This window comes from Mustela putorius, unplaced genomic scaffold, assembly GCF_011764305.1.
Source record: "Mustela putorius furo isolate JIRA1106 unplaced genomic scaffold, ASM1176430v1.1 tig00000480_pilon_pilon_pilon, whole genome shotgun sequence".
Taxonomy (NCBI): domain Eukaryota; kingdom Metazoa; phylum Chordata; class Mammalia; order Carnivora; family Mustelidae; genus Mustela; species Mustela putorius.
Window position 1 is genome coordinate 4,057,768 of NW_025421397.1, and position 25,677 is coordinate 4,083,444.

Here is a 25,677-nt window from a genome sequence, read left to right on the forward strand (position 1 = left end):
AGGACAGGTATATTTCAATCACAATCTTCCTTTATTTAGAAAGTATTGAAAAAATAAATAACTGAAAATTAGTGTCAGTTTTTTAGACAGCTGGTATTTAAATAAGGATAGGAAGAAAACAGGGAACAGGAAAGGTACTGGTATTTTCAAGTTGTTATGTTGAGCCAAAAGTTCTTCTAAGACTTGGAGTGATTTCAATTGAGTTGTAATTCAAACTTATATGGAGCTTACAATGCACCTTCAACAGAGTTTTGCAAAGAGTCTATAGGAACTGTCAGGAGCAGAAAGATTACTTCACAGTAATGACTGTTGAATTGAACTATGCTTTTTGATGTTTTACTTTCTGAATTGAATTGTTGGACAAGATTAATTGCACATAGTGAGAGTTTTAAATGAATGGCAATGTAAAGCATTAAGTTTCTCTGTATGCCACTTGGGGGGGAAAAAAAGCCAGAAGGTTTAAATGAATAAATGCATTTAATGCACAAAATGCCTGTGCTAATTTTAAAACTCCTTTACTAACATCCTTTATTGAAAATAGAAACCCACTTTATTCATCTGTCTTGGTTATATTGCTGTGGTTGAAGTAATTTAATATTCCTGCTTTCCACTAATCTTCTAGTTCAACAGAAGTAAACAATAGGTTTCATAAATTAAAAATACACTCTTCTGAACATGCTTATAAGATTAAAAAAAAACAAGGCAGTAAACATTTATGACTGAAACAAACTAGATTGTTCAAATACTGCCATGATGTATCATGTATATCAATATGGCACTGATATCAGTTAGAATGCAAACAAGGTTTTAAATGATGTGCCCCTTCATTTCAGCTGGAGAATCCGCTTCACACCATCTGCCTATCAGATGGTTAGGAACCAGGACTGCGTATTAATGCCACATGTTCGATTTTCCTCCTTCTTGTAATGGTTAGATTCATATTGCTAATAGCTGTGCATGAGCACTGTCGATGAAATTTCTGTGACGGTGGAGTGATGAGATATTTATAAGCCGCCTGTCTCCCTGAATAATCAGTAGGAAGAATGCCAGACATAAATAACTTATCAATCCCAGAATATTAATAATAACTACCATGGGCTATAACCTACTACATCTTTAAAATGGTTTCTTCTAAATTTGGATAAAAAGTGACATAAACTAATAAAAAAGTGTATCATATGGGAGCTTTGATGGCTTACTCTCTCTTGCATATAACTCATTTTATTTAACCATTACATTTTGGGAAATACATTTTATATGGAATGTGATGTAAAAGTAGACAACATATCAAACATTTGGAAGTCATCTTGATGTCTTTGAAACCAAAGATCAAAGATTGGACCTTTCAAGTTAATGAGCAAACAAACAGATCAGAGAAAGAATTTGACAGCAATATGTCTCTTTTATTGATATTTATAATCTATAGTTGTAATCTACTCTTTATCACAAGGGGGACTAACTTATTTGAAATAAATAGAATGGGGATACTTTTCCCTTTTTTAGAAAGAGTCATCAGGATTGTATATAGCATTTGAAAGATTTAAAGGCTGTGTTGATAGCATTTTTCTTATGCTTTCAAAAGCTATCTTTGCAAAGTAAAATAAGACTTGTAAGTGGTGACAATGCCTGCTTCTCTTCCCCAAAATAAACCCGTGGATTGGTTTTAGGATATTGAATTGGAGTGAAGGCTTTGCATCAATACAGCGCAGAGTGGAGATTTAGTAACTTTAAGATAAATAAGATCAGTGTAGACTACTAAATAAAATGTTTAGACAGAAGCGTGGATTTTAGATTTCCATTTGTCCAATGGCTAAATTCTCACTCTATACTGTTAGGTAGCTTTTGCCATAGTTATCGTTTTGTGAGTAGCCGAACCAAGGGAAAGAAACATAAGGGCAGGATGGATATTCTGGTTACTTTATAAAATTTACTACCATTTGTGGAGGGCTAAGAATGTGCCCATGCTTTTGCATATATTATTTTGCTTTTATTCTACACACATCCCTATCAAGTCAGAATTGATATCTCTGTTTTAGAGATGAGAATGTTGAAGCCTTAAGAATTATATAACTTGGAGCAATATCCCATATATATCTGATGCCTGTTGCCCAAAGTTTGTATAGCTTTTTGAAGTCCATTTTTTTAACCATCATGTGTCTGTCTACTTCCTATATGATAGTGAGTTTAGATGACTAGTAATTTCCATGACAGTCGCTTATTCAAGTTGAATTTTAAATATTTGAGTAGAGCATCAAAAAATGAAAGTAAAAGAAATCTATAAGCCAAGAAGAGAATAAAGAAAACTAATAATATGCAGTTAAAAATATACAGAATTTTCTCCGAAGGAGCGGAGCAGCATGAAGCCCACAACAGTGTGTTTGTGTCAAAATTTGGACAATATGAAAATCTGTGTTTTAAAATTCTTTGTAAACATCTGCTTATTCTTTTATATTATAAATGTAGAGCTTATAGATGTAGATTATATTTTTTAGAATTCTATGTTTTTTATGTTTTATGTTTTTATACTTTTATATTATAAAGTGAGAGCTCCACATTTCATAGAAAAGAAAAAAAATATCTTTGCATGATATAAGGTTTATGGTCTTTACTCTCATTTTGATGTACGATCCCTTTCCTGAAGGCTAATTGGAGGTCTCGGAGTGTACAAACTCTGACTTATTATCTTTCCTCTGAAGGAAAGTATCTTTTTAAACAAAATATTTCTTTTTTTTAAAGATTTTATTTATTTATTTGGCAGACAGAGATCACAAGTAGGCAGAGAGGCAGGCAGAGAGAGAGGAGGAAGCAGGGTCCCTTCTGAGCAGAGAGCCCGATGCGGGGCTCGATCCCAGAACCCTGAGATCATGACCTGAGCTGAAAGCAGAGGCTTTAACCCACTGAGCCACCTGGGCACCCCAACAAAGTATTTCTTAATCCATTATCTTATTAGTGTGAAACGAGTGTTAAGTGTACGTTTCTCCCTTGTTGACTGCATTGGATTTAGGATCTTGTAGAATAAAATGAAATTATATCTAACTAAGCTTTGTTTAGTCCATGTTTTTGTTGTTGATGTATGAAATATTTAAATATTCTTTGAGAGTGTAAAAAAGTAAGTTTGGTGAGGTAAAATAGGTGAGTTAATCATTCGTTAGTATAGGAGATTATTTATTTGTTCCTTCAGTATATAATCACACACACACACACATTTGTAATTTTTCTCCCAGTGAGAGAAGGAAATCTGGTGAAAAACTTACAATTAAAGAATCAGGAGTGATTACTCAAGCTATTTCGGTAACAGTTGCTGTACATACTGAACAGATTCCTATGTGTAAGTGGTTGCCGGAGCTAATAATATGCAGGATTGCTGCGTCAGTAGCACAAAGTGCTACATTACATTGGCTGGCCTTTTTGCTTCTGCTCTGGTAGGCTCAAGGCACAAGAAGACTTATTTTTACAAAGTCTACATCCCACTAGAGCAGTCTGTCTCAAACTCTGATTCCTTGGTTGAACCTGATTTAATATTTTAACAAGTTCCCTTGTTGATTCTTAAGCATACTCACTTTTGAAAACAAGGGCATTGATGATCTGCTTGGTTAATAAACTTTTATTGTAAGATGTGGACACACTTTAGTGTCCATTACAGCCCTCAAATAATCTAAGGGCAGTGAACACCAGAATCCGCATGTTTTGTTGCAAGGTGAAAACACAGAGTCCTCAGTCCGTCCCAGACATAGTCTGCGAATGTGTGTCTGGGGGAGACCACCTCTCACTTTGTCATATGAGACAGCTGGACTTGATGTTCACTGTCACTTTGAGAAACCCGGAATCACCTAGTTCTGAGATAAAAATGGTTCGTCTGGATTGGGAAGAGTTAAAGCACTTTTAAATTTGCAATATAATGTACTCAAGGGAGGGATACTGAAGGTGGACAGGACAAAAATCTGTGAATCTGAGTCAGAGGGAACAAATGCTCTGAGAAAAACGTGAGGCAGAGAGGGAACAGTGCATGATAAAGGTCGTGGGTTACCAGTATTTACACAAGTAGACAATCCTTGAAGACATGTAAATGTTTTCACAGTTTGAATTCTCTATGTAGACTGAAAGCTAGAGTTATTTTGGGAATTTATTATAGTTTTTTTTTCAAAGACAACTTCATTTTGGAACAAAATATACAATGGGACCTCTTTCTAAGAGCAAGTCGGAGGGGTTTGACGATTACATCAGAGATCTGAAAGGGCCATTGCAAGGCCAACAGGAAGTACAGTAAACACAGAGGGTGAGGTGGGTGAGCTATTTGGTGATCCTCTCCAGCCCTAGGCAGAGGTAACATGGGAGAGTCCTGCTTTGTATTAGATTCATGAAATTTGCTACTCCTAGTATTTTCACATTGATTGTAATATCAACAAAATGTTTTAATAACACCTATTGTTAAAACAGTGACCATGTTTCTCCTGTGGCTGTCCAAGGAATCTAGTTTCAGAAGTGTTTTTTCATTCAGTGACAATGTGTGGCAGGCATTGTGGTCAATGTTTGGGATGCATATATTAGGGACATGTTTCTGTGCTTTTGGAGTTAGAACCTAGTTAGAGGAGCTAGCCTTAAACCTGCCGTACCTGTTGGCACCTCCCATCCTTCTTCCCACAAAAGAGCATTAAAGAGTTCAAGGGACTGAGTTTCTCCTCTCAGATTGCACACTGAAATGACTTGGGGAACAGTGAAATCCACCCCCCAAATATACAGATGCAGGAGTCCCAGCCAGGACGTCCTATGTTAGGGCTCAGCCATTTGAGTGGCTTGAAAGCGCCTTGGGTGATTCTGTTGCACAAAGGATGGCAAGCTCACATGAAGCAGGTTGAGAACACAAACGACAGGATGGCTGGTTCTCCTCTTGAGGGAGTAGTAAGGAGGGTCAGTTCTTCACAAGAAGTGAGTTTTGAGTTGATTCTTGAAATGGTGATCATTGTTTCCCAGGTAGATTGAAGAGTCGGGAGGCTGAGGCTGCTACTCCTAGAGCCGCAGATAATGGACAGGTGACTGGTCTGGGGCAGGGATGGGAGAGCTTTTGTAGAAATGGGACCATGTCCCACGTCTGTCTTGAAAGGAATGTAGAGTCCGCTAGAGGAGATGGGAGAAGGCTGATGTGTCTGGAGCACAGAGAGCAAGTGGGAGCCTAGGGACGGAATGTGCTGCAGAGATAGGCAAGTCACCGAGCGTGACGGGTCCTGACAGCCAGGTGAAACACTGGCTTGCTCCCAAGAGCAGGCATTGAATGTCGTGATTGGATTTTCCTTTCCACAAGGTTATGGTGATTGCTGTACGAAGACCAAGAGATTGGAAGTGGGGACAGTGCCAGCTGTTGAGAGATTATTACAGGGCTCCCCGGAAGAAAGGGTGGCCGGCGGCACTAGAGGGAGCAGGGGAAATGGAGAAAATTGCTTGAATCTGAAAGCTATTAAAGAATTAAGAATTGTGAGCCAGGTGAGTTAGTGGGCCTAAAATCAGCAACGGCTGAAAATGTCATCGCTTTTTTCCTGACTGCGTTAAACTAGACTAAAAATGCAATACTTATAAGTATTATGTAGTTCAGTGATAGCATGTATAGGTCACATGCTTCCAGTCGTCCCCCTTCTCTGTGGTTTCCTTCCCCCCCGTTTGGCTAACTGTGGTCTGGAAGCAGATGATCCTCCTTCCGACAAATCATCAGAAGGTCATTAGTAGCCCAATGCTGTGTCACAGCGCCGGCGTCATTCCCTCACTCCACTCCATCACACAGATAGCTTATCATCGCACGTCATCACGAGAAGGGCGAGTGCAGTACAATGAGATATTTTGAGGGGGAGAGAGAGACCCCATTCATGTAACTTTTATTACAGTTTATTGTTATAATTGTCCTATTTTGCTGTTAATCTCTTACTTCCTAATTTGTAAATTAAACGTTGTCATAGGTATGAACGTATAGAAAAAACACAGTATATAGAAGATTCAGCACCATCTGTGGTTTCAGCAACTGAGGGGGTTCTTGGAATGTACCTCCCATGGACAAGGGGCGGGAAACCACTGTGTATCTTTTGAAATTTGTATTTGAAATGTAAAACTGCAGGGTTAGACAGTCAAGTAGACAAATAGAATAGTACCATAAATAAGATCAGATACATAAAATTGTAAAAAAAATATTTTTAAAGGTCAAGGGTTAGTGTCACCAGCTAAGGAGAAGTAAGATTCTTCTAGCTGAGGGGGGCGTGGCCAGTCCATCATATCCGGCAGGAAACAGCTAGGACTGGACTTTCTGAGGGAGTAGAGTGCAGGGCACGCCTACTGTTTAACAACATGATATGCCCGGGGGCACTTGGGTGGCTCAGTCGGTTGAGCATCTGACTCTTGATTTCAGCTCAGTTCATGCTCTCATGGTTGTGGGATCGAGCCCCACATCAGGCCCCGGCTGAGCATGCTGCTGTTTAAGATTCTGTCTCTCTCTCCTCTTCCCCTGCCCCCCCATCCATGCTCTCTCTGTCTCTCAAAATCAAAATATGATATGGCCTTCTTCACGCGATCTATCTCTTTTAATCCTCATATTGTGGCTACATCATGCATAGTTATAGTTCATGCTACTGAATTTGACTCAGATGTGTATAATAATAATAACAATCATATCTCAAGTTGTAGTTTTATCTTCCTTATTTGAATGCTGTTACCAAGATTTACCTGCTGCATAAAAACAAAGATAAAAGGGCACCTGGGTGGCTCAGTGGGTTAAAGCCTCTGCCTTCAACTCAGGTCATGATCCCGGAGTTCTGGGATCAGCCCCTCATGGGGCTCCCTGCTCCGTGGGGAGCTTTCTTCCCTTCCTCTTTCTCTCTGCTTGCCTCTCTGCCTACTTGTGATCTCTCTCTGTGTCAAATAAATACATTTAAAAAAAAATCTTAAAAACAAAAAGCAAAAAAGATAAAGACCTGGAACTGTCATCAGTTAGAGATGGAGCAACACCAGGCAAAGACAGGAAGGGGCATGTGAGATGGTCACATTTGTGACAAGGCAAAATCAAGGAAGAGAGAGCTGCTGGGAAACACGAGGAGAATTTTAACAGGAAAGAGAATGTTCTGAAACACCTTTGAAGGAAATGAGTAACTGGGGAGTAAATTCAATCATAGGAAGATGAGAGAATCAGTTCAAGTTGGGACTTAAAAGGCAACAAATGTACACGCTAGACCCAGATGAATTCTTTGAGTTTACATCAGTGCCTTTTTAGAAGCTAGTTATCAGTTTTTCACTCAAAGATCTATTCTGAAGGTCTTGTTGCATTGGGGCGAAAGTTGTCAAGGCCTCTTTGGTCTGATATGAAGGAAGGTGAGCTCTTCTAACCTCTAAAAAAATAGAGATTTCTAGGAAAACAACAACAACAGACTTTCTTACAGTTTCTGCGGCAGTAACTTATTTGCTGTAGTAACTAGAAGTGATGATTAGTGGGGAGGAAAATAGGAGAGAGGTGTTCCGGCTCCAATCCACCAGCTGGGAGTGCAAATAAATCACACAGATAAATCCAAACGGAGCTGAGCGCTGTAGTCACAAACTCTGAAGCAGCCATAGCAAAAAAAAAAAAAAAAAAAAAAAGAGGATGGGGAGCAGGGTTATATATCCTGGACTGCAAAAGTTTTAGAATTAGGGGAGATTATTCAGATGCTGCCAAGTCTGTCATTTTGCAGGTGAGGGATGCCAGGATGAAAGGAACTGTCCTGGTTAAAAAAAAAAAAGTTTACAGCTTTAAGAAAAACAAACCCATCCCCTTCTCCAGAACCTCAGCGGGCTATCTATGGCTTGTGCATAAGGCATGGCCCTCGCTTTCTGTTCGGCCACAGTCTGGCCTCAAATTCTGTGTCTAGTCTCACGTCCACTCCTACATCCCACTCTCTGGATGAGCAAAGGTGAACTGTTCTGGACAAACATGGCACAGTGGTTTGAAGTGTTCGCTCTGGGGCCAGAAGTCTGGCAGCCGGGAGGTCAGGGAAGGGAGCCATGGGGCAAAGCTATTCCAGACAAAGGGAAAGGCACGTGTGAAGGCACAAGCTCGCAGAGGCAGGGCACGTGTGTCTATTGGTGGCATGTGCAAGTGGCTGGAGGGTGGCCTGAGGATGAAGAAAATGGAGTGATTAGGTAGGTTTCCACTTCCTAGGGAAAGGTTTTTGTGAATTGAGCTAAGCATCCCCTCCTCCCCGCTTTCTCTAGGCAGCTGCAGAGGATTTTAAACAGGGAGTAACATATTCAAACTGGTCTGTTTGAGAGAGAATTCTGGATGCATGTCTACTGCGATCCTTCTACGTATGAATGATGTTTCTGCGAATATTTAATTTGGGAGCTTAGAGTGCCTTCTCCCCATCCTATCAGTGTTTTCTCTTGGGCTGGTGGGGAATGAACACAGGTTATCAGAGTTGCGCCCAGAGGAGTCAGGATACTCTCATATGTTTGTATATGTGCTCTATAAAGTACATGGGCTGGTACATGAAAGATCAGAATTTGAATTATCTTGTTTTTAATTTATTCTTTTAAGGTCTGACAGCAGCAGCCGCAGCAGCTGCCGCTGCTACCAATGCAGCCATCGCCGAGGCAATGAAGGTGAAAAAAATCAAATTGGAAGCCATGAGCAACTATCATGCCTCTAATAGCCAACATGGAGCAGATTCCGAAAATGGGGACATGAATTCGAGTGTCGGTAAGTTATACGTTCACAGAAACTTTTGTGATCTTGTAGGTACCAAATTACTTCCTTTTCAGGAACAGAACCGTCAAGTGCCCATTCAAGAAGCTGGTCTTTTTAGGTTAGAAAATAGTGGATATTTTGGAGGTGCTATTTGCCCCTCTAACAACAAGCATTCTGAATAAATAATTAGCAACATAATTTTTTAACACAGGGTCAGCTTTCTGTAGGTAAAGTCTGCTAACAGCATTTGGTTAATATCTTTTGTAATACAAGTAAGTTCTAATAGTCAGAATTTTAGTTGATTTGAGTTTAGTGTAGTTCTTTTTTCTTCATCTTTTATAGAGAGCGTGTGTGAGTGGTAGGGAAGGGCAGAGGGAGATAACAAATCTTTTTTTTTTTTAAGATTTTTATTTATTTATTAGACAGACAGAGATCACACGTAGGCAGAGAGGCAGGCAGAGAGAGAGATTGGAGGAAGCAGGCTCCCCGCTGAGCAGAGAGCCGGATGCAGGGCTCGAACCCTGGGATCATGACCCAAGCCAAAGGCAGAGGCTTTAACCCACTGAGCCACGCAGGCGCCCCGGGAGAAAAAAAAATCTTAGGCAGGCTCCACGCCCAGTATGGAACCCTAGGCAAGGCTCTATCTCACGACCCTGAGATCATGATCTGAGCCAAAATCAAGAGTCTGACATTTAACTGACAGCCACCCAGGAGCCCCAATAATCAGAAGTTTTAAAGATTGACTAGCATAATTACAGGCAAACCCATACTTTATCTTTTTAATTCCTGATAGATTTGTTATCAAATAAGTTTGCATCAGCATCAGGACATATAAACTCAAGTCTTTCATGTGTTGCCAAGAATGAGAATTATGTTGAGAGTTAATTATATATATATATATATATATATATATATATATATATGACCATTATCAGCATCTCTCATTGTAAATATACAAGTTCAATTTCTCTTGATTGTTTTTTTTCCTTGAGGTTTGGGGAAAGAGATGAAAAGTGAATAGTCATTGTTTAAATCCAAACCAACAGCTTTCACTTTGCAGAACTCACTTGGGTAGTTCATTTTTCAAATACAACTTCACATGTGAGTTAACATTTTTATTGATGATATCTTTTGCATCTCTGTGTCAGTGAAATCAAATGTATTCTGCCACTGCCCTGTATTGTTTCTCTTTAAAATTTAGAAATCGTGCTCAAAATATAATTTAGCAAGAGAAATTTGGCTATTACAAGATATGTATAAGATACTCTATCCAACATATGTTCATGAAGGACGCAGTCATTCTTGGCAGTTCGATTAAATTTTCTTCTCCATGCAGTGTTTTAATAGATTATTTCTTTGGATACTCAGTGGCTCTTTACCTTCTGTCCAATGTCAGAGAGTTAAGAGTATATGAAGGAATACTACAGATTATAGTAATAATCATTCTTACAGCAGTTCCATGGGAGTATATGCTAGCTATTAATATTAGCATAGTAAGTAATTGTCAAATATATACACAATATGCAAAATACCATTGCTGCTGCAGTGATGCCACAGGGTAGCTTCTAAAGGAGAAAAGGGGAAAATAGAACTTTCCCCATAGCACTACACAAAGGAAATATAAAAGAGGCAGTGATAATGGGGCTGATTTGAGAATAGATTATAGAGAAGGTGGCAGTTCTTAGAAGGATGAAAAGATGTGGAAGAAAGCCAAAGCTATGGCCTTACAGCGGGAAGGGAAGAAGAACAACATGACCACTTGCATTTGTGCGGGTCCTAGAGCGAGGATAGAGGGCTGCGGGCTGTTAAGGTCATGGTTCAAACACATAAATTCAGACTTTGGATAATTAAAAACTGTTTTGAGGGGTGCCTGGATGGCTCAGTGGGTTAAGCCGCTGCCTTCGGCTCAGGTCATGATCTCAGGGTCCTGGGATCGAGCCCCGCATCGGGCTCTCTGCTCAGCAGGGGGCCTGCTTCCCTTCCCCCTCTCTCTGCCTGCCTCTCTGCCTCCTTGTGATCTCGGTCTGTCAAATAAATAAATAAAATCTTTAAAAAAATAAATAAAAATAAAAACTGTTTTGAAATAAAATGAATGAATTACAATTCTCTTTTTGGAACTATTAAGTACATTTAAAAAAAAAAATAAGCAGCCTCCTTCTTTGGCCTGTAAAGTAGAACAAAATTAGACACTTTTAAAAAACAAGTAATTGACCACTATAAATTTTAGTTACCATTGCAAAACAATCTGGATTGTTTTCAGAATTTTAGAAGAGTAAGCGTTTATTGCAGGCTGTTCTTGCTAGTTGGTGTTGGGAATGGGAATATTTAAATTAAGCAATTTAATAACATTGAAAACAAAAGATATTAAAACATGATAATCTCTGTTTGAATTTCCTGAGCAGCAGAATAGAAGTTGACTTTGGAAAATCCAATAGGCATAAGATAAGGAGAACATGGTTCATAATTAGGCATTGACATACATTTCATATTTGCTATTATGGAATAACATTTGCCTACTGACCAAATTGTGGTTTACTTAATGATTCTGGCACATGGGCTACCATAATGACTTAAACAAAGAAGCAATTTGACTTTTCTTTCGTGTTCTAGTTGGCGGAAATCACTTTTCTTCCATCAAGGTATTTAGTTGGCTCTTCATGTTGCTTTTTAGTTTTGACCCCCACCGTCCAACACCAATTTGAATCAGGAGCAGAAATTTATTTGAATTTTCCTACAGAGTCTTAATATTTTTAGAGTGTGTTAACATTGGTGTCATTGCTAGTCCTTGAGGCAGGTATATCATTTCTGTTAGATATATGTAGCTGATTTGGGGGGGAGAAATGTTATCATTGTCATTTTTATTCTAGTCTCACATGCTGCTGTTGTCTGAGAATTTATGATTTATTATCCTTCCAGAGCACACCCCCTCCCTCCTTTTCTAGAGATCAGCGAAAGAAGGTTTGGTGGAGGGGTTGGGTGAGGAAGGTACAGGGAACTCCTGGGTGTTGAGTTGAGTTTGCATAGATCAAAGTAGTTGCTGAAGTGGGCTGTTGCTTTATACGGCCCCCCGTCTTCTCTGTTTCTGACAGCAGTGCCTGCCTCTTGGGACGTGTTCAGCAATTACCTGTTCTGGGACTTTGGAAAGTTATGTAAACTTTCTGAGCCTAACATTGCATATTGGGGCATAATGATATCTACACCACGAGAATTAAAGGAGATCCTGTTAGTCAAGTGTTTATTTATTACGTCTGCTTATCCCGTTGTTTGGTCACCAGTAAGGTTATCATACTGGTACTGCTTTTGCTGTTATTATTATTCCAAATTTGCCCTCCTGAGAATTACCTTCTTCCTCTTTCTACAACCATGAACTATTTCCTTCTCTGTTTCCCTTTGTCTCTGTTAGGTGTTTGGTAAGCTGTAGTCTTGTCAGTCAGTTGAGGGGGGAGCTTTCGTGTCCTTTGGATTTTGTTTGCATTTGACTTTAGCTCATTCTAGTAACACAAAATGATTATAATTCCGTCCCAGTACTCAGGGAGCATCCAGTGTATGGGAGGAATGGCTACGTAAGCAGGCAGTCAAAACAGGATCCAGGAGCATCAGCTAGCTAGCGCAGGAAGTGGTATAGAAGCATATGGATTCCAGGAGGAATCTCAAGAATCTCAAAGGCCTATATTTCAGAATACAACCTTACCGCTCTCATGAATCTATCAATTGTCTCTTTGAAGGCGTGAAGCCCCTCGGAGGGGTGCTACTTACATGATGTATCCCTTGCTGCTCAGCCCTGCCTGAATACAGTGACATTTTTGAGATCACTTCAGGGTTCGTTTTTCTCTCGTACTCATCTAGCTCATAAGTTCTGGTGAACATTTTAGGTTCTCCTGTGTCGGAACATTACCTGAGTTCCCACCCCCAAACCCCCACCCCGGGTGTAAGTAAATCCATATTGCCTCAGAAAACAGATTTTGTGTTTGTTTGGTTTGGTTTGATTTGGCTTAGTGAGGTGAAGGGATCTTTTCATTACACATGACTCCTTCCCGTTCTTAATATGAATTGTCAAAATTAGCCAAAAAGAAAAAAAAAAGAAGGTCTTTAGAGCAGTTGATGACACTGACAAATTATTATTTTATATCCCAATTTTACATGGTAACCTTGAACTCACATCTTTCCACCAGAATGATCATTTTAGGAAGAAGTGAGGACTTCGGGATAGATCCGAGTGAGGCATCAGCACACTGAGTAAAATATATGGCCGTGTCTCCATTCTCCCTCATCCACAATCAATTGGATTCTTTTAGTTTAATATTTACTTGCTAAGATGAGATGCTAGTCTGCATGGTGATAAACAGTCCGCTCCTGGCATCTGAAGGTGACCTGTCAGTTCATATGGACAAATCTCCTGCTTACTGAAATGTACAAAATAAATCATTAAAGCAGGCAGGTGCTCATTCCCAGATTTAAATCACCATAGATTTATGATTTGAATTAATGCTTCATTTGGCCATAGAAATAGATGCTGAGACAAATGATATGCACTGGTTGGGGTTTCCATACTGTAGCCATCCTGATATTGATTACTGAGATGTCTTTGCAATCTCTTGTTTATATCAAGTACTATCTTGTGACAGGTTGGCTGATATGAGCTACATTGCAGATAAGAAGGAAAAATGTCCTGGATTCTTTTTAGTGGCAACACTATCCACAACATACAGGCCAGATAAATTGCTATTTTTTTGCTTTAGGGACTGATCTACATAACCAGCTTAAAAAAGTGCTGCTTGGAAATTGGGACTAGGATATTGGAAAGGCAGAATTTAAAACCGGTGAACCCAAGGTCAATCCCATAGTATCTATAGCTGTGTTTTATCTGCTTATCTCTTTTGAGGGGCATCATGCACATTTTTGAGGGTACTAAATTAATCACAGTCAATTTAATCTAAATAAAGGAAACTTATTTTTACTTCTAGTTTTTAAATGCTATATAAATATTGACACAGTGAGCATCTCGGTAGTTTCTGTGTTATTTAAATACTTGCTAAACCTAATATCTTATTCCCTTAACTAACGATAACAAAGGAAATGACTCTTCAAAGATAAATACATTAAATATTATTCCCAAGTGCAAGACTTTGTGCACTATAATTTACCAGGAGGCAGGAAAAGACTGCATTTTTACCTTCTCTTAACATTTTATTTAAGGAAAACACTATGTACACAGTTTAAAGAATGCTCGGAGGATTTAAGAGGGACCTTTGCCACTAGCTAATATCTGACTCATAGAACTGGTAAACAGCTATCAACAATAGTAGATGGCTTGCTTAGTAGGAAATGAGTTCATATCTATTCAAAATGTGATCTCAAAACAGATGTCCCAAGAAAATCTCATTGTTTAAACTATAGTCAGAAACCCCTAACTGCTGTTATTTCTTTAAGGAAGTGAAGTCATCTTAAGACTTCAGAATGTCTCTTTCTGAACACCGTGGAACACAAGCAAGAGTATGCTGATGCAATGACCCACCAAATCCACACTCCTCACGTGCCTGAGATGTACGATTTGTTTTCATTCGCTCAAGGTTGCAATCGTTAACAGGGATGTGGGAATTTCAAAGCAAATGCAAAAACTTGAGTTTGGGATGAACAGCTGTGTTCTTCCTTAATATTCTTTACTCCTTATTTCTGTCCATCAACAGCAGTAACAACACCACCACCACCACCAAAAAGGAGGCAAAGAAAAGCCAGGCAGATAGGAGATAAAATTATCTTACCCAGCTGACCATCCTCTTATTTAAAAACACACACACACACACACACACACACAAAAACATTCCTGCAGAAGTAGAATAGTTTATGCTGTAGTCATTTCCTTTCTTCTAACTCACGTGTGTATTTGGAAGGAAAAATTAATTTTATGATCTCAGGAAAAAGTCTTGGAGACCTTGAGAAAGCAAATAAAAGGAAACTGAGTACACAGGCCACCAAGCAGAGCTCTGCAGTTGCACATTGGATCCTCTGCCTTGGCAATGTTAATGAACCTCAAATCCTTCCTATAATTAGATGAGGGAATTGCTTATATTTTCAAACAGATGATGCTGCTATAATGAAACGATTGACAGGGAATTTAAGAGTGTCTACAGTAGTCATTTGGTTTCTGTTATAAAAAAAAAAAAAGTTTAAAAAGAAGATTGGCTTTAGACATAGGTCCTGAGAGAGGTAGTAATTTACATAGCATGCTATGACAGGTGTCTTTGTATAGTAAGGAAATAAAATGGAAGACTAGAGAAATGATGGGCAGGTACAGCAATTTTTTGGGGAGGGGTGTCCTATGCTTATTCTGCTTAGGTTTTTTAAAAGGGGCCGAGGCTCAAGAGATGGTTCCGGATTGAGTGCACAGCTGTAACTGCTGATGAGCTAATTGCTCCTTATCTCTCAGCCCCATTCATCTTCATTTTTTACCAATTACTGAGAATTATCTGTGTTCTCAGTTGGATATGAGAGTTAATCCTTTTTGGTTAAGCTGGCAGTACTGTGAGCAGATTCCAAATCGGAGGGTGAAAAAGCCAAAGCAAGCTTGCTCTAAAAATGTCTCCAGTTCAATTACAGTATCACTGATTCATAAGAAATTTGCCATTGTTTAACAGATTAAATGTGGAAAGTTTTTTTTTTTTTTTCAAACTTTCTTAATGTTTCACTGCCTAACAATGATTTGTAAGATCCTTCTTCCTGTCTGATGAGTAAATTTAACAATATGAACAGCCAGGGTCTTGTAAACATGGAAACACACACACAAGACTACCCTAAAAGGCCAAAAGGATTCTGACACATGGAATGAGACGTATTTTAGAACCGATAGCTGTCAATTTATATATAAACACTTTAAATTGATGCCTTTGCTCTGTGACTTCACATATGGTGAGGAAAGTATGTCCAAACATAAACCTTTTCACAAATGTCACATTAGTGAGATTTTAATGGAAGGACCACAGAAGCATCTCTTGAAAGTGTAGGAACTGCCATGATTCGTAATTCGATCGATTGTGAGTAAGCCATATGGTTCACATCATTCCCTATGCAAAAGATGTCTTCATATCCTGACATTTCTCACAAAATTGCTTAGCCCAACATTAAAAATCTAAGAAGTAGTAAGCTACTCTTTCATACATTTCAGTGCATTTGTCGATATTTAATACTTCTGGCATTTTTCTTTATTAACTATTTTAAATATGGTAATCTAATGTGCAAATATAAAGAACAGACAGCTAGCCTGAAATTGTAAAAAATTAGTGTCTAAAATTTAAACATCTTCTAACATGATCAAGGTAAGTCCTTTTAGATGCATCCACAAACTGAGATGGGAGAGTGGAGAGCAAAATATGACAGAAGATTTAGCTTCTAGTAGCAACATAGCTAATAAATAACTCAGCTACTCAGATAAGTCTCTTAATTTCTCAGCCTTCTTATTAATAAATAAGCAGCTTGATGCTCAGTTACCCTCTTGGCTCTAAAATTCTTTGATTTTTGAAAACTCCATAGAAGATAAAAGGCAAGAAGGTATACTTTATGGTGATTTCTAAAATAAAACACAAACCTGAAATAATGTAAATGTTCAAAACAAGACACCATTAAGTATATTTTAATACACGATTTAACATACTATTACAGCCATTACACATGATAGGTAAGGGCTGGAAAATATTTAATTTAAATATAAAAATGATATAGAATTTTATACCCTTGTAATATATATTTTTATATATATCCCCATTTCATTAGAGTTGGAAGGAACTGAGCATGTTATTGTGGTAGAATTATGAATAGTTTCTCAAAAAGTATAAGATAGTGTTAAATTAGATTATTTTTAAATGACACATGAGTACGTTAAAAACTGGTCATTTTATGCCCCATTTCATGATTTTCTAGCAAATGCATCATTTTCCATTTTTTCTCATGACTTTTTAAAATATCTTTATTGGTTATGTAAAAAAAGAGAAATACCAGTGATCATAACAGTGACTATTTATGGAAAAAATACATTCAATTAATAAAACCAATTTTCTCACTTAAAAATTTTTGAGCACATATTTCTAAATCCATGGTTATACATTAATAGAATAACCAGAGTTCGATCAGTAACACAAACTAGCTTCCTGTATGAGTTACTAAATATATTTCATGATATAGATAAGTGGAATGCAGAGAACATTTCCACTTTTTATTTAGTGTCTGCTTCATTTTCATGAAGTTCCTTAATTGATATGGGCAGTTGAAGAACATAATTAGGAAACACTAGCCTAATGTTTTTGTTTTAGTTTTAATGTTGCTTATTCCTACTAATGACAGAGCAGTGAAGTAACACTGATAATTCAAGCATTTCGGATTAAAAAATGTAAATTAAAATATTTTATTTGATATTCTATTCTTATAATCATAAAACATAAGGAAATGCAGGATATACTCCCTTGGATATGTTATAGGCTAGATTCCATCTCATTCTAGCGTATCGAGAGCATTTATGACAGCCCTCGAAAGACAATTTTCATTGAGGGGAGCCCTAAAAATGATCCTTGTCAATCTATACCAACATGTCTTAATGTTCATATAAACTTCAAAAATATAGTGGGAGCAAGCATTTCAGTTTAAAATAACCTCAGGCCTTCTTCAGCCCTTTTAATGTCAGATAACTCATTTTATTCATTAATATGACTGTTTTATCTGTTTTACATTTTAACTTCATATGACGATACACAATTAAATGGAATCTTTGACTTTGGGTTCTATAAATTATAACATATATATATGTTTAGTGATAGAAGTTTCAAATATCCCAGGATGACCTGATATTAGAAAGTTTATTCTTGGAGATGTCACTAGGGTGTTCATAGTCCAACATCCCTGTGAGTGCGAGCCCCCAAGTTTATAACTCAGAGCTCTCTTTCCCCGTCACCAGATAGGGCGCTGCACAGTTGTGCAACTGATTCTTCTCCAAAGTGTCCAAATATTCCAAAATCGTACAGAGTCATCTGTCTGAATCCTGGCCTGTCAAATTGAATACAAAATGGAATAACTAAATGATAATAAGTAAATAATGCTGTCGTTGACATCAGTGCCTGAAAGTGTCAATTCACTTAGGATGAAATAATGTGGCGTACATAATCTTGCAGACTCTAGATGTCCCCCCTCCTCATCCCCCCCACCGCCCCATGAACCTCGATCATTTGGAAAAGAGGAAAGAAGAGAGGACTTAAATATGGTTTTCTTTAACAGCAGGTTATAATGGAAACACAGACCCTTACATCCAGTGCTGAGAGAATTACCAGTTTGATAATGATTAGGAATGTTGTTATTAAAACAGTATGTGCAGTTCATTTTCAACAGTTTTGAATTAGAGTGTGCACTAATGAAACAGATACGGTTTCCTTCACAAAGGGCAGATCTGTGAGTTAATATCGCTGCAGCAGTGCCTCGCAGACCCTGCCTTTAGCTCTATTTGTATTTCACAGCATGATAAGCAAAGAGTGTTGATTTCCAAGGATCCCGCTGATGAAAGGTAATGGCATTATTACATCTTTATCTCAAAAGCAGAACTGAGTGGTAAATGATTTTTTTTCTCTGTTGCACAAAAGATTTCTTGGTTAGAAAGCCTTTTTTATTTCTTGACTCGTTTTGGTCTTGGAAATGAGATGTTATTATTTAATGTCTGCACAGCAAGCTTGAAAGCACCTAATAGCGAATGGATTGGAAGTGAAGTACCTCCTGCTCCCAGATATGGATCTTCTCAGTCACACGCTGTACCAGCTGTCATCCCAGCCATACTGCTGTGATTTAATTAGTCTGTTTATGTCCTTTCTAATAATATTTCCATCTCTATGAAAGGGCAAATGCGACAGGGACTTTTTCCCTTTCTGGTTCTGCAGCCTGGAGAATGTGGCCTACATCTGATATGTGGGGGCACAGGATTGAATCACCATTCCTGTCACTTCAAGCTGTTGATAAATTGTTCAGCCAAGAAGTGTACTTACTTCCTTGGGGTCATTTGTAGTCTGGGAGTGATAATCTGCATAGGGACAAAGGAGAGGATTTGCGTGTATATGTGTGTGTATCCAGCCATATATATATGTTAGGTGTTGAAATATATATATATATATAATGAAGGTGTTGAAAAGTTAAAACAAATGATAAGAAAATGTGAGCTCTGTATTCTTACCAACGCTGTGCATGTTTTTATGGCACATATTTAAGTCTTTTCCTCAATTGAGTTCTTGCAAAATTATAACATTTCAGGAATTCACAGGAAAGTTTTCCACTTTTTCTAAATGAGGCTTCAAGAAACGGGTTATTCATCTGAAATTTTACATGTAGAACTGCATTGGTTGGGATCTTTGGGAAAATCTGTTTTATACAATATATTACTTTTCAGGATATCCAGGGAAAGAAAGGTTTGCCATCTTTATAGAACATTTAATAATTGTATTTTTACTTAAACTTTTCCCCCAAAAGTATATTTAACTTAGCAAGGTAGCTTATGCTCAAAACAAACTCCAACACAAAATTGTGTAAGAAAGCACAAATTAATAAGCAAATAGAAAGGTGGTATGACTTTATTAAATATAAAGTGGGGATTAATAGTTTATACTCATGCTCTATGTGTGCTATTTGAGTGATTCAAGGCCACTCTCAAACCCAGCGGCCTTGTGAACATCCTTGCTTCTGCCTTAGGATTCTAAATCTCTAATGTCTTATAAGATACAGGTCCATATAAGAGATGGAAGAAAAAAGGGTTTCTGAAACTAATTTCAGTTGTTTTAATTTCACTCATGTTTGTCTTAGAAACAAAAAGTCTATCATTTATAAATAATCTGTTAAATAGTTAATTAGCTCTATGTGTTTTAATCTGCTTTTTAGAAATAGATTGCTTTTTCTTTATTTCTCTATAATTTATCTAAGTGTTGTAATTGTGTTACAGAGCCTTCTGAGCTCTCTTCTTTCGGGATGATTTTGCCTTTGCTTGTGTCCCTATTTTCCTCTCTCATTTTTTAGTTTTGGATAACCCAACTACATTTTTGGAAGAGGGCTTGTTAAAACAATGGGTGTATATATATTGACAATGTAAGTCCAATATTTATTTTATGTAAAAACAGCAAGGTTAAAAAATGCTAATCTTCTCAAGATGGTCATATTGTTTTAAAATGATTTCCTTTAGCAACCTAAATGTCAGCCTTTCTAGAGTTGCTGGTGTTAATGCACACAGGTATGTGTTTACTTTCTTCTTGTTTTTTTAATCTACCTATCATTGTCCAAACCTGTGCCTACATCAAGAGCAAATGTCACACTCTAGAATTTTTTAAAAATAAAGATATCAAATGAGCGTCAGGATTATAAAATTTCTTGTTTCTCTTAGTAAATGATGGTGCTATTTTTCTTCCTTTAGATTCCTCTTCTTGAAAATATATGACCTTAGCAATAAAATAGCTAGATATCTCTCTTTCTCTCTCTTTTTCTCTCTCTCTCTCACAAACACACACACATATTCAGTCACTCATGCTTGTAGCCCAGTATTTCAGCTTTCAAGAATTTCTTATTAACTTTTTATAGGTATAAACTAGCTTTGCTAAATACATTTGCTTAATTATTTTATTTCATAAAAATGTACACATTTATTTCTCTGTCTTTTCACTGAGGTCTAATTTCACCGTTTTCTACATTGGCTATACTGTGGAAAGTAAACGTTGATGATTAAGTTATCTTGACATGAACCGTTTTCATGCTTTGAAAAAACTCACCACGAAGCATTTGATGGTATTTTTTATTAATTGGATAAATGAATTGTGAGATGTGTGATTGCATGATGATGTACTCATTTAGTTGTTGCTTTTTGCTTTTACTAATCTCTGTCATATTGGATTTATAAATGGAATGGAGTGACCTTTGAAACTGTGATGGAAATGAAGAGATAAACACAACTTGAAAGGACAAACCAATTAATATCAATGTGTTTGTTACACATACACGAGGAATTTTAATCCTTTGCTCTCTACAGTAAATTTATGATTCATTTATTGAGTAAAGGAGCATACTTTTTGGTAGTCACAGATTTTAATCTTTTTTTTTCTAAAAATATATAATTTTATATGACATCATTGTATATATGGCACACAATTAAGTTTTTTTAGTGCATGAATATTGGTGTTGCCATAAAAAGCATGACAATATCCCTTTTTAATAAGAAAACAGCTGTGTGTGTGTGTATATATATATGTGTAAGTGTGTATATATATGTGTATATACACACATATGTATATATATTCAAACATTTGCATATAAGGTATTTGTCTACATTTTTAAGTAAATATTGTAATTCTGATTATAGTTAATTCTTGAATTAACTCTCTTGTAAATTTAGACTCATAACTGATTCTTTCCATTGTCCATAGAATAGATTTAGATTTTTTTCTAAAAATCCTGATTCGGGAATCATAAGTAAAGCATTTAGTGTTTTAACCTGTTGACCTGTAATGTTAAAAAATATTGTTCAAAATCAATAAATATGCTTGAATATGCTTTTAAAATAAAATATGAGTAGCCATTTATACTTTCTTCTTACTTTGTACTTTCTCCTTTGCCTTCCCATTTTTTACCTAATTGGGTTTATTTTCATTAAACACGCCCCCTCCAAATCAAGTTCTGCTGTGGTGTGAATTTTAGAACACTTGTGCATTCTATCTCCTTTAATAGCTTAATTATAGAATATAATCAATTTAATATACAGGTTTTGAAATATTGCCATTGATGCACAACAAGGAAAAAAGTAATACAAGCTTGACATTTTAAAACACCAGCATTGAAAGACTTTCACTTCTAATTGATTTTTAAAAGAGTTCCCTAGAAATGTGAGCTCAGAAATGTTTATAACAGCTTTGGCAACATTCCAAAATGTTTACCACAAAGTGTAACTCAGCAGTTTCTGAGTTCTCTCATCAACTAAGAAAGATGTGTCCATAATTGGCTTAATCCATGCTGATATTGAACCCCTCCCCCACCCACATAGTTATTATTTTTTTAAGACATAAATTTAAAAATGATTCCTTCAAAATAAGAAGTGTCTTTACTTTCACCAGAGAAAAATTTTTAAAAAGAAAGTTATAGATGAGCAAAGCATAGATTCCTTTTATATTTTTATGAAATTATATGTTTTCTTAACCCTCACCTTTTTAAAAAAATATATCAACCTTCAAAACTTGTAAATCTGACAAAAGGTGATTTTTTAAAGATATGTTAATATTATAGCCCTTCTTATGGTTTATTGTAGGTATAAAAAAGTTCCTCAGACAGCTAAAAATATTAATGGATATGACAGCCATTCTATTTTAACAAGCAACCAGACCAAAATATGAGGAACATTGACCACAAGCAATTACTTTAAAAGGCTACTGCTAAGTATTTCAGGAAAAATGATTTTGTTGACTAGTTGTTTGTCAGTTCCTGTACTTTTTTTATTGATTGCTTTTGAATATATAGCCCCATGATTGAAAATGTTGCTGGTAATATCTTCTCTTTATAGTGCCGACCCTACTTCCTGTGATTGATAAGAAATAAATTTACACACAATGTACATAAAGTTTATTTAGATCTCTGCTTTCTAATAATAATTTTGTAGCGTGAGGTTTCTTTGAAATTAAGTCACAGAGTAATCAGAAACTTTGCAACTCTTTTACTCTTCTGGGTCTTTTATTATTGTGTGTGATTTTCTCAGATGTGATTAGCCACGATAATGTGATATTTCAAAGTATGATGAGCCAGAACAAGACAATTATTTGTAAGCATTTCTTTTGGAGATGAAAACTGCCATAATTGTATAACATCTATTTATTTCCCCCAAGAATCTGGAATGATTTGTGGTTTGAAATTTCCATATAGAAACGTATACAATACAGGCAGTATTACATTTAGTCAATAACCAGGAATTCAGATTAGTTATATATAGATCACTAATGATGAGAAATAAAGGTGACAAAAATAATGGATAAGAGAAGAAAGAAACTGATGAAAATAGGTAAGGAAGTCATCTAGTAGACAATGTTACTTAATTTATCAAAATAATTCATTACCTAATACAAGTCGCATCTGAGAAAAAGGTTTGGGTGAAAATCAACTCCCTCAGTATCAAAATCATGTCTGTTTTTTTCCAAATTTAAGCTCTAAAACTGTGTTAGAAATAAACATTTAAATGTCATCCTACTTTCTGAGCATGTATACACACACACACACACACACACACACAGATGCGCATACATATAAATACATATATTTGCCTACCTACTGGTCTATTTTCAACCGTGATTTAGATTAAAAGAAAAGATAACAAAAGCAAAACAAAACTAAAACCTTGAACCTAATGCTGTCAAACATCATTTTCACTTTCTTAGAGCCACAGGCATGCTCTCAGTAGAGTCCTCTTTGACTCCAAATTCTAAGATTCACATCTACTCATCTTAATGCCTCCAGTTTGCCACTGATACACCAGCTTCTTTTCTCTTCATATTCAGACTCGCCCAAACTTTTTAAGTACTGTGTAATATTTACTGCTGTCCTCCAAAGAAGTTTTTGGTGGGAGTGTTTGTGTGGAGGTGCAGAGAGGGCAGGAGGGAGAAAATGAGGAGAAGAATTGTGTAAGTGAAAACTGAGAGCCAGCACCACTTTGTGGTTCAGTGTTGAGCCGAGAACACAATACCTAGTGTGGAGCTCCTTGGGTGTAATCCAGGGCTCCATTCTGTACTACTCTTCTTAGGACATTTTTGTGTCAAACTCAGCCTATGTTTCAGTTTCCTTATCCCTGTCGTAGCTATAATAATTACAAATATTTCATCAGGCTCTTTGGAGATTAACTCTTTGGGTTAAATTTGTTCTCAGAACATAACCTGGCACGTTGTTGGCACTAGCATACTATACAAAAGCTTATTAAATAGAAAATAAAAATAAAATAATAGAGTGTAGTGACACACACACATGCACATGCATATACATACTCACAACTATCTTCTAAAAAGTTGGTAGTTTCTAGTATCCCCAATGTTTTGACATTATTTGGAACCATATATAATATGTTTCCCCCTACATACCCTCAACATTCTTTGCTTATCCAGAATCCTTACTAGTTGAGACTCTGATTCAGTATTTTTCCAAAGTGTGTTTTATTGATGATTTGCTACAGTTTGATCCTAGAGTTCTGCTTAGGAAATATGCTACCATTTTTAGATGACGCAGCTACACTTTTAAAAGGCACATACACATTGAAAGTGGAAAGAAGTAGCTAGTTATTTCATTGGCACTTTTTTTTTTTAAAGAAATTGATAATCAGCCTGTAAACTTTTAATTGAAAAGTTTTGTCTCATATTATCAGACAAATACGTTCTCCAACTCTAAAAACTGACATTACTTTATTCAGTGCACATAAGACTTCCTTTAATTAGCCCTTAATAAGCTTGGTTTAACTGGGATTTATGGAAGAACAGTGGTCATTAACATTAGCCAGATTAAGACTGTGTTAATTACTATTGATAGATAAAATAACGTGCAAAAATGGTTTAAATTATTCCTATACTTATGAATTGAAAATAAGTTTGAAGCTTTTAAGTGGAAGCTATATTTTATTTATACTTTAAAACTGAATATTGACTTCCATACATGTAGGCATAACAACAGTCAGTACACATGATTTCATATTTTAAGTTTTATAACTTCTTTAAATTTACTTTTAATTAAAGATAACCATGAAATATCATTTTGGATAATTTCCTAAGGTTAATGTATGGAAAGTTTATACTTTTATGATTTATGATATGTGATTTTAGTTAGATACAAATGAGTATCTTAATTATACATTATCTTCAAAAGACATAGTTACTTCCTTTTTGGTAACTGATAGATCCAAATGATTTCTTCAGTCTTAAGAGGATTTTTATGATTGTGGCAATTTTATGTTAAGGCTATCTCTTATTGTTGATAGCTGCCCTTGCTATTCATTTTCCTTATCATATATGGAGTTAATAATAACTTAAGTTTAGCGATTTTTCCCCTCTATGCATCAGTTATTGTGCATTATATCAAGTGAAGGCATTTCTCAGGATTCCTCAGGGAGTTTCTGTGCCACCCATTGTCATGCCATTTCCTTGAAATGGCTCTTGTAGAATATATACAATACTGAATATTAGTCAAAGCAAGTCAACCAACAGTGAGCTCTAGATTGATGGAACTAATGGAATTTGCATAGCTTTCATTCCACAGAAAATCGTGCAACCTAGCAATTAAATTTTATAGGGTTAATACCTCTCCTCTAAATGATGTAGACTATTCTCTTCCATTTAAAGATCTGTAATATTGCCTGAGTGGCTCAGTGGGTTGTGCTCCCAACTCTTGATTTCAGCTGAGGTCATAATCTCAGGGTCCTGAGATTAAACACCCTAGTGCTCTGTGCTGGGCATGGAGCCTGCTTAAGATTTTCTCTCTTCTTCTTCCTCTGCGCACTGCCCCCCCCCCGCCCACCATACACACACTTTCTCAAATAAATAAATATCCATAACAAGACTTTTCATATGGTCTCAAGCAAAATGAATTATAAATAAATATAATCTTTTCCCCAGCATGGACTCTGACTCAGTTTTTCCCAAGCATAGTAATGTATCAACCTTTTAAAAAAAAAACCCACATGTCCAATTTAGAAAATTTAGAATCACACGTGATGTGTCTCTCTTCCCTTATCCTGCATCTACTTTCATTTCTAATACTTCACGATGTTTATTCTTCTTCCAAACCGTATGTAGGACTCCTATTCCTCTCTCCATTGCAACTACTATTAGTGTGGTAACCCAAGTTAGCTTAATTCTAGTCTGCCTGATTTTACTCTTTGTCTTTTACATCCTCGCTCCTTATAACAGTTAACTGTGGTGATTGTAAAGCATAAATTAAATCATGAATTTGCCTTTTAAGAAGCCTTC

The 25,677-nt window shown here is 36.6% G+C and overlaps 1 protein-coding gene across 1 annotated transcript in view; it reads left to right on the top strand.

The window, feature by feature from the left end:
* Window positions 1-25,677, top strand: part of DACH1 (dachshund family transcription factor 1) — a 423,382-nt gene that overhangs the window by 225,305 nt on the left and 172,400 nt on the right. Inside the window, exon 3 of the mRNA XM_045080637.1 lies at window positions 8,543-8,704. Within this exon, the coding sequence (XP_044936572.1) occupies window positions 8,543-8,704 (162 nt within the window). The remainder of the gene's footprint in view (window positions 1-8,542; window positions 8,705-25,677) is intronic.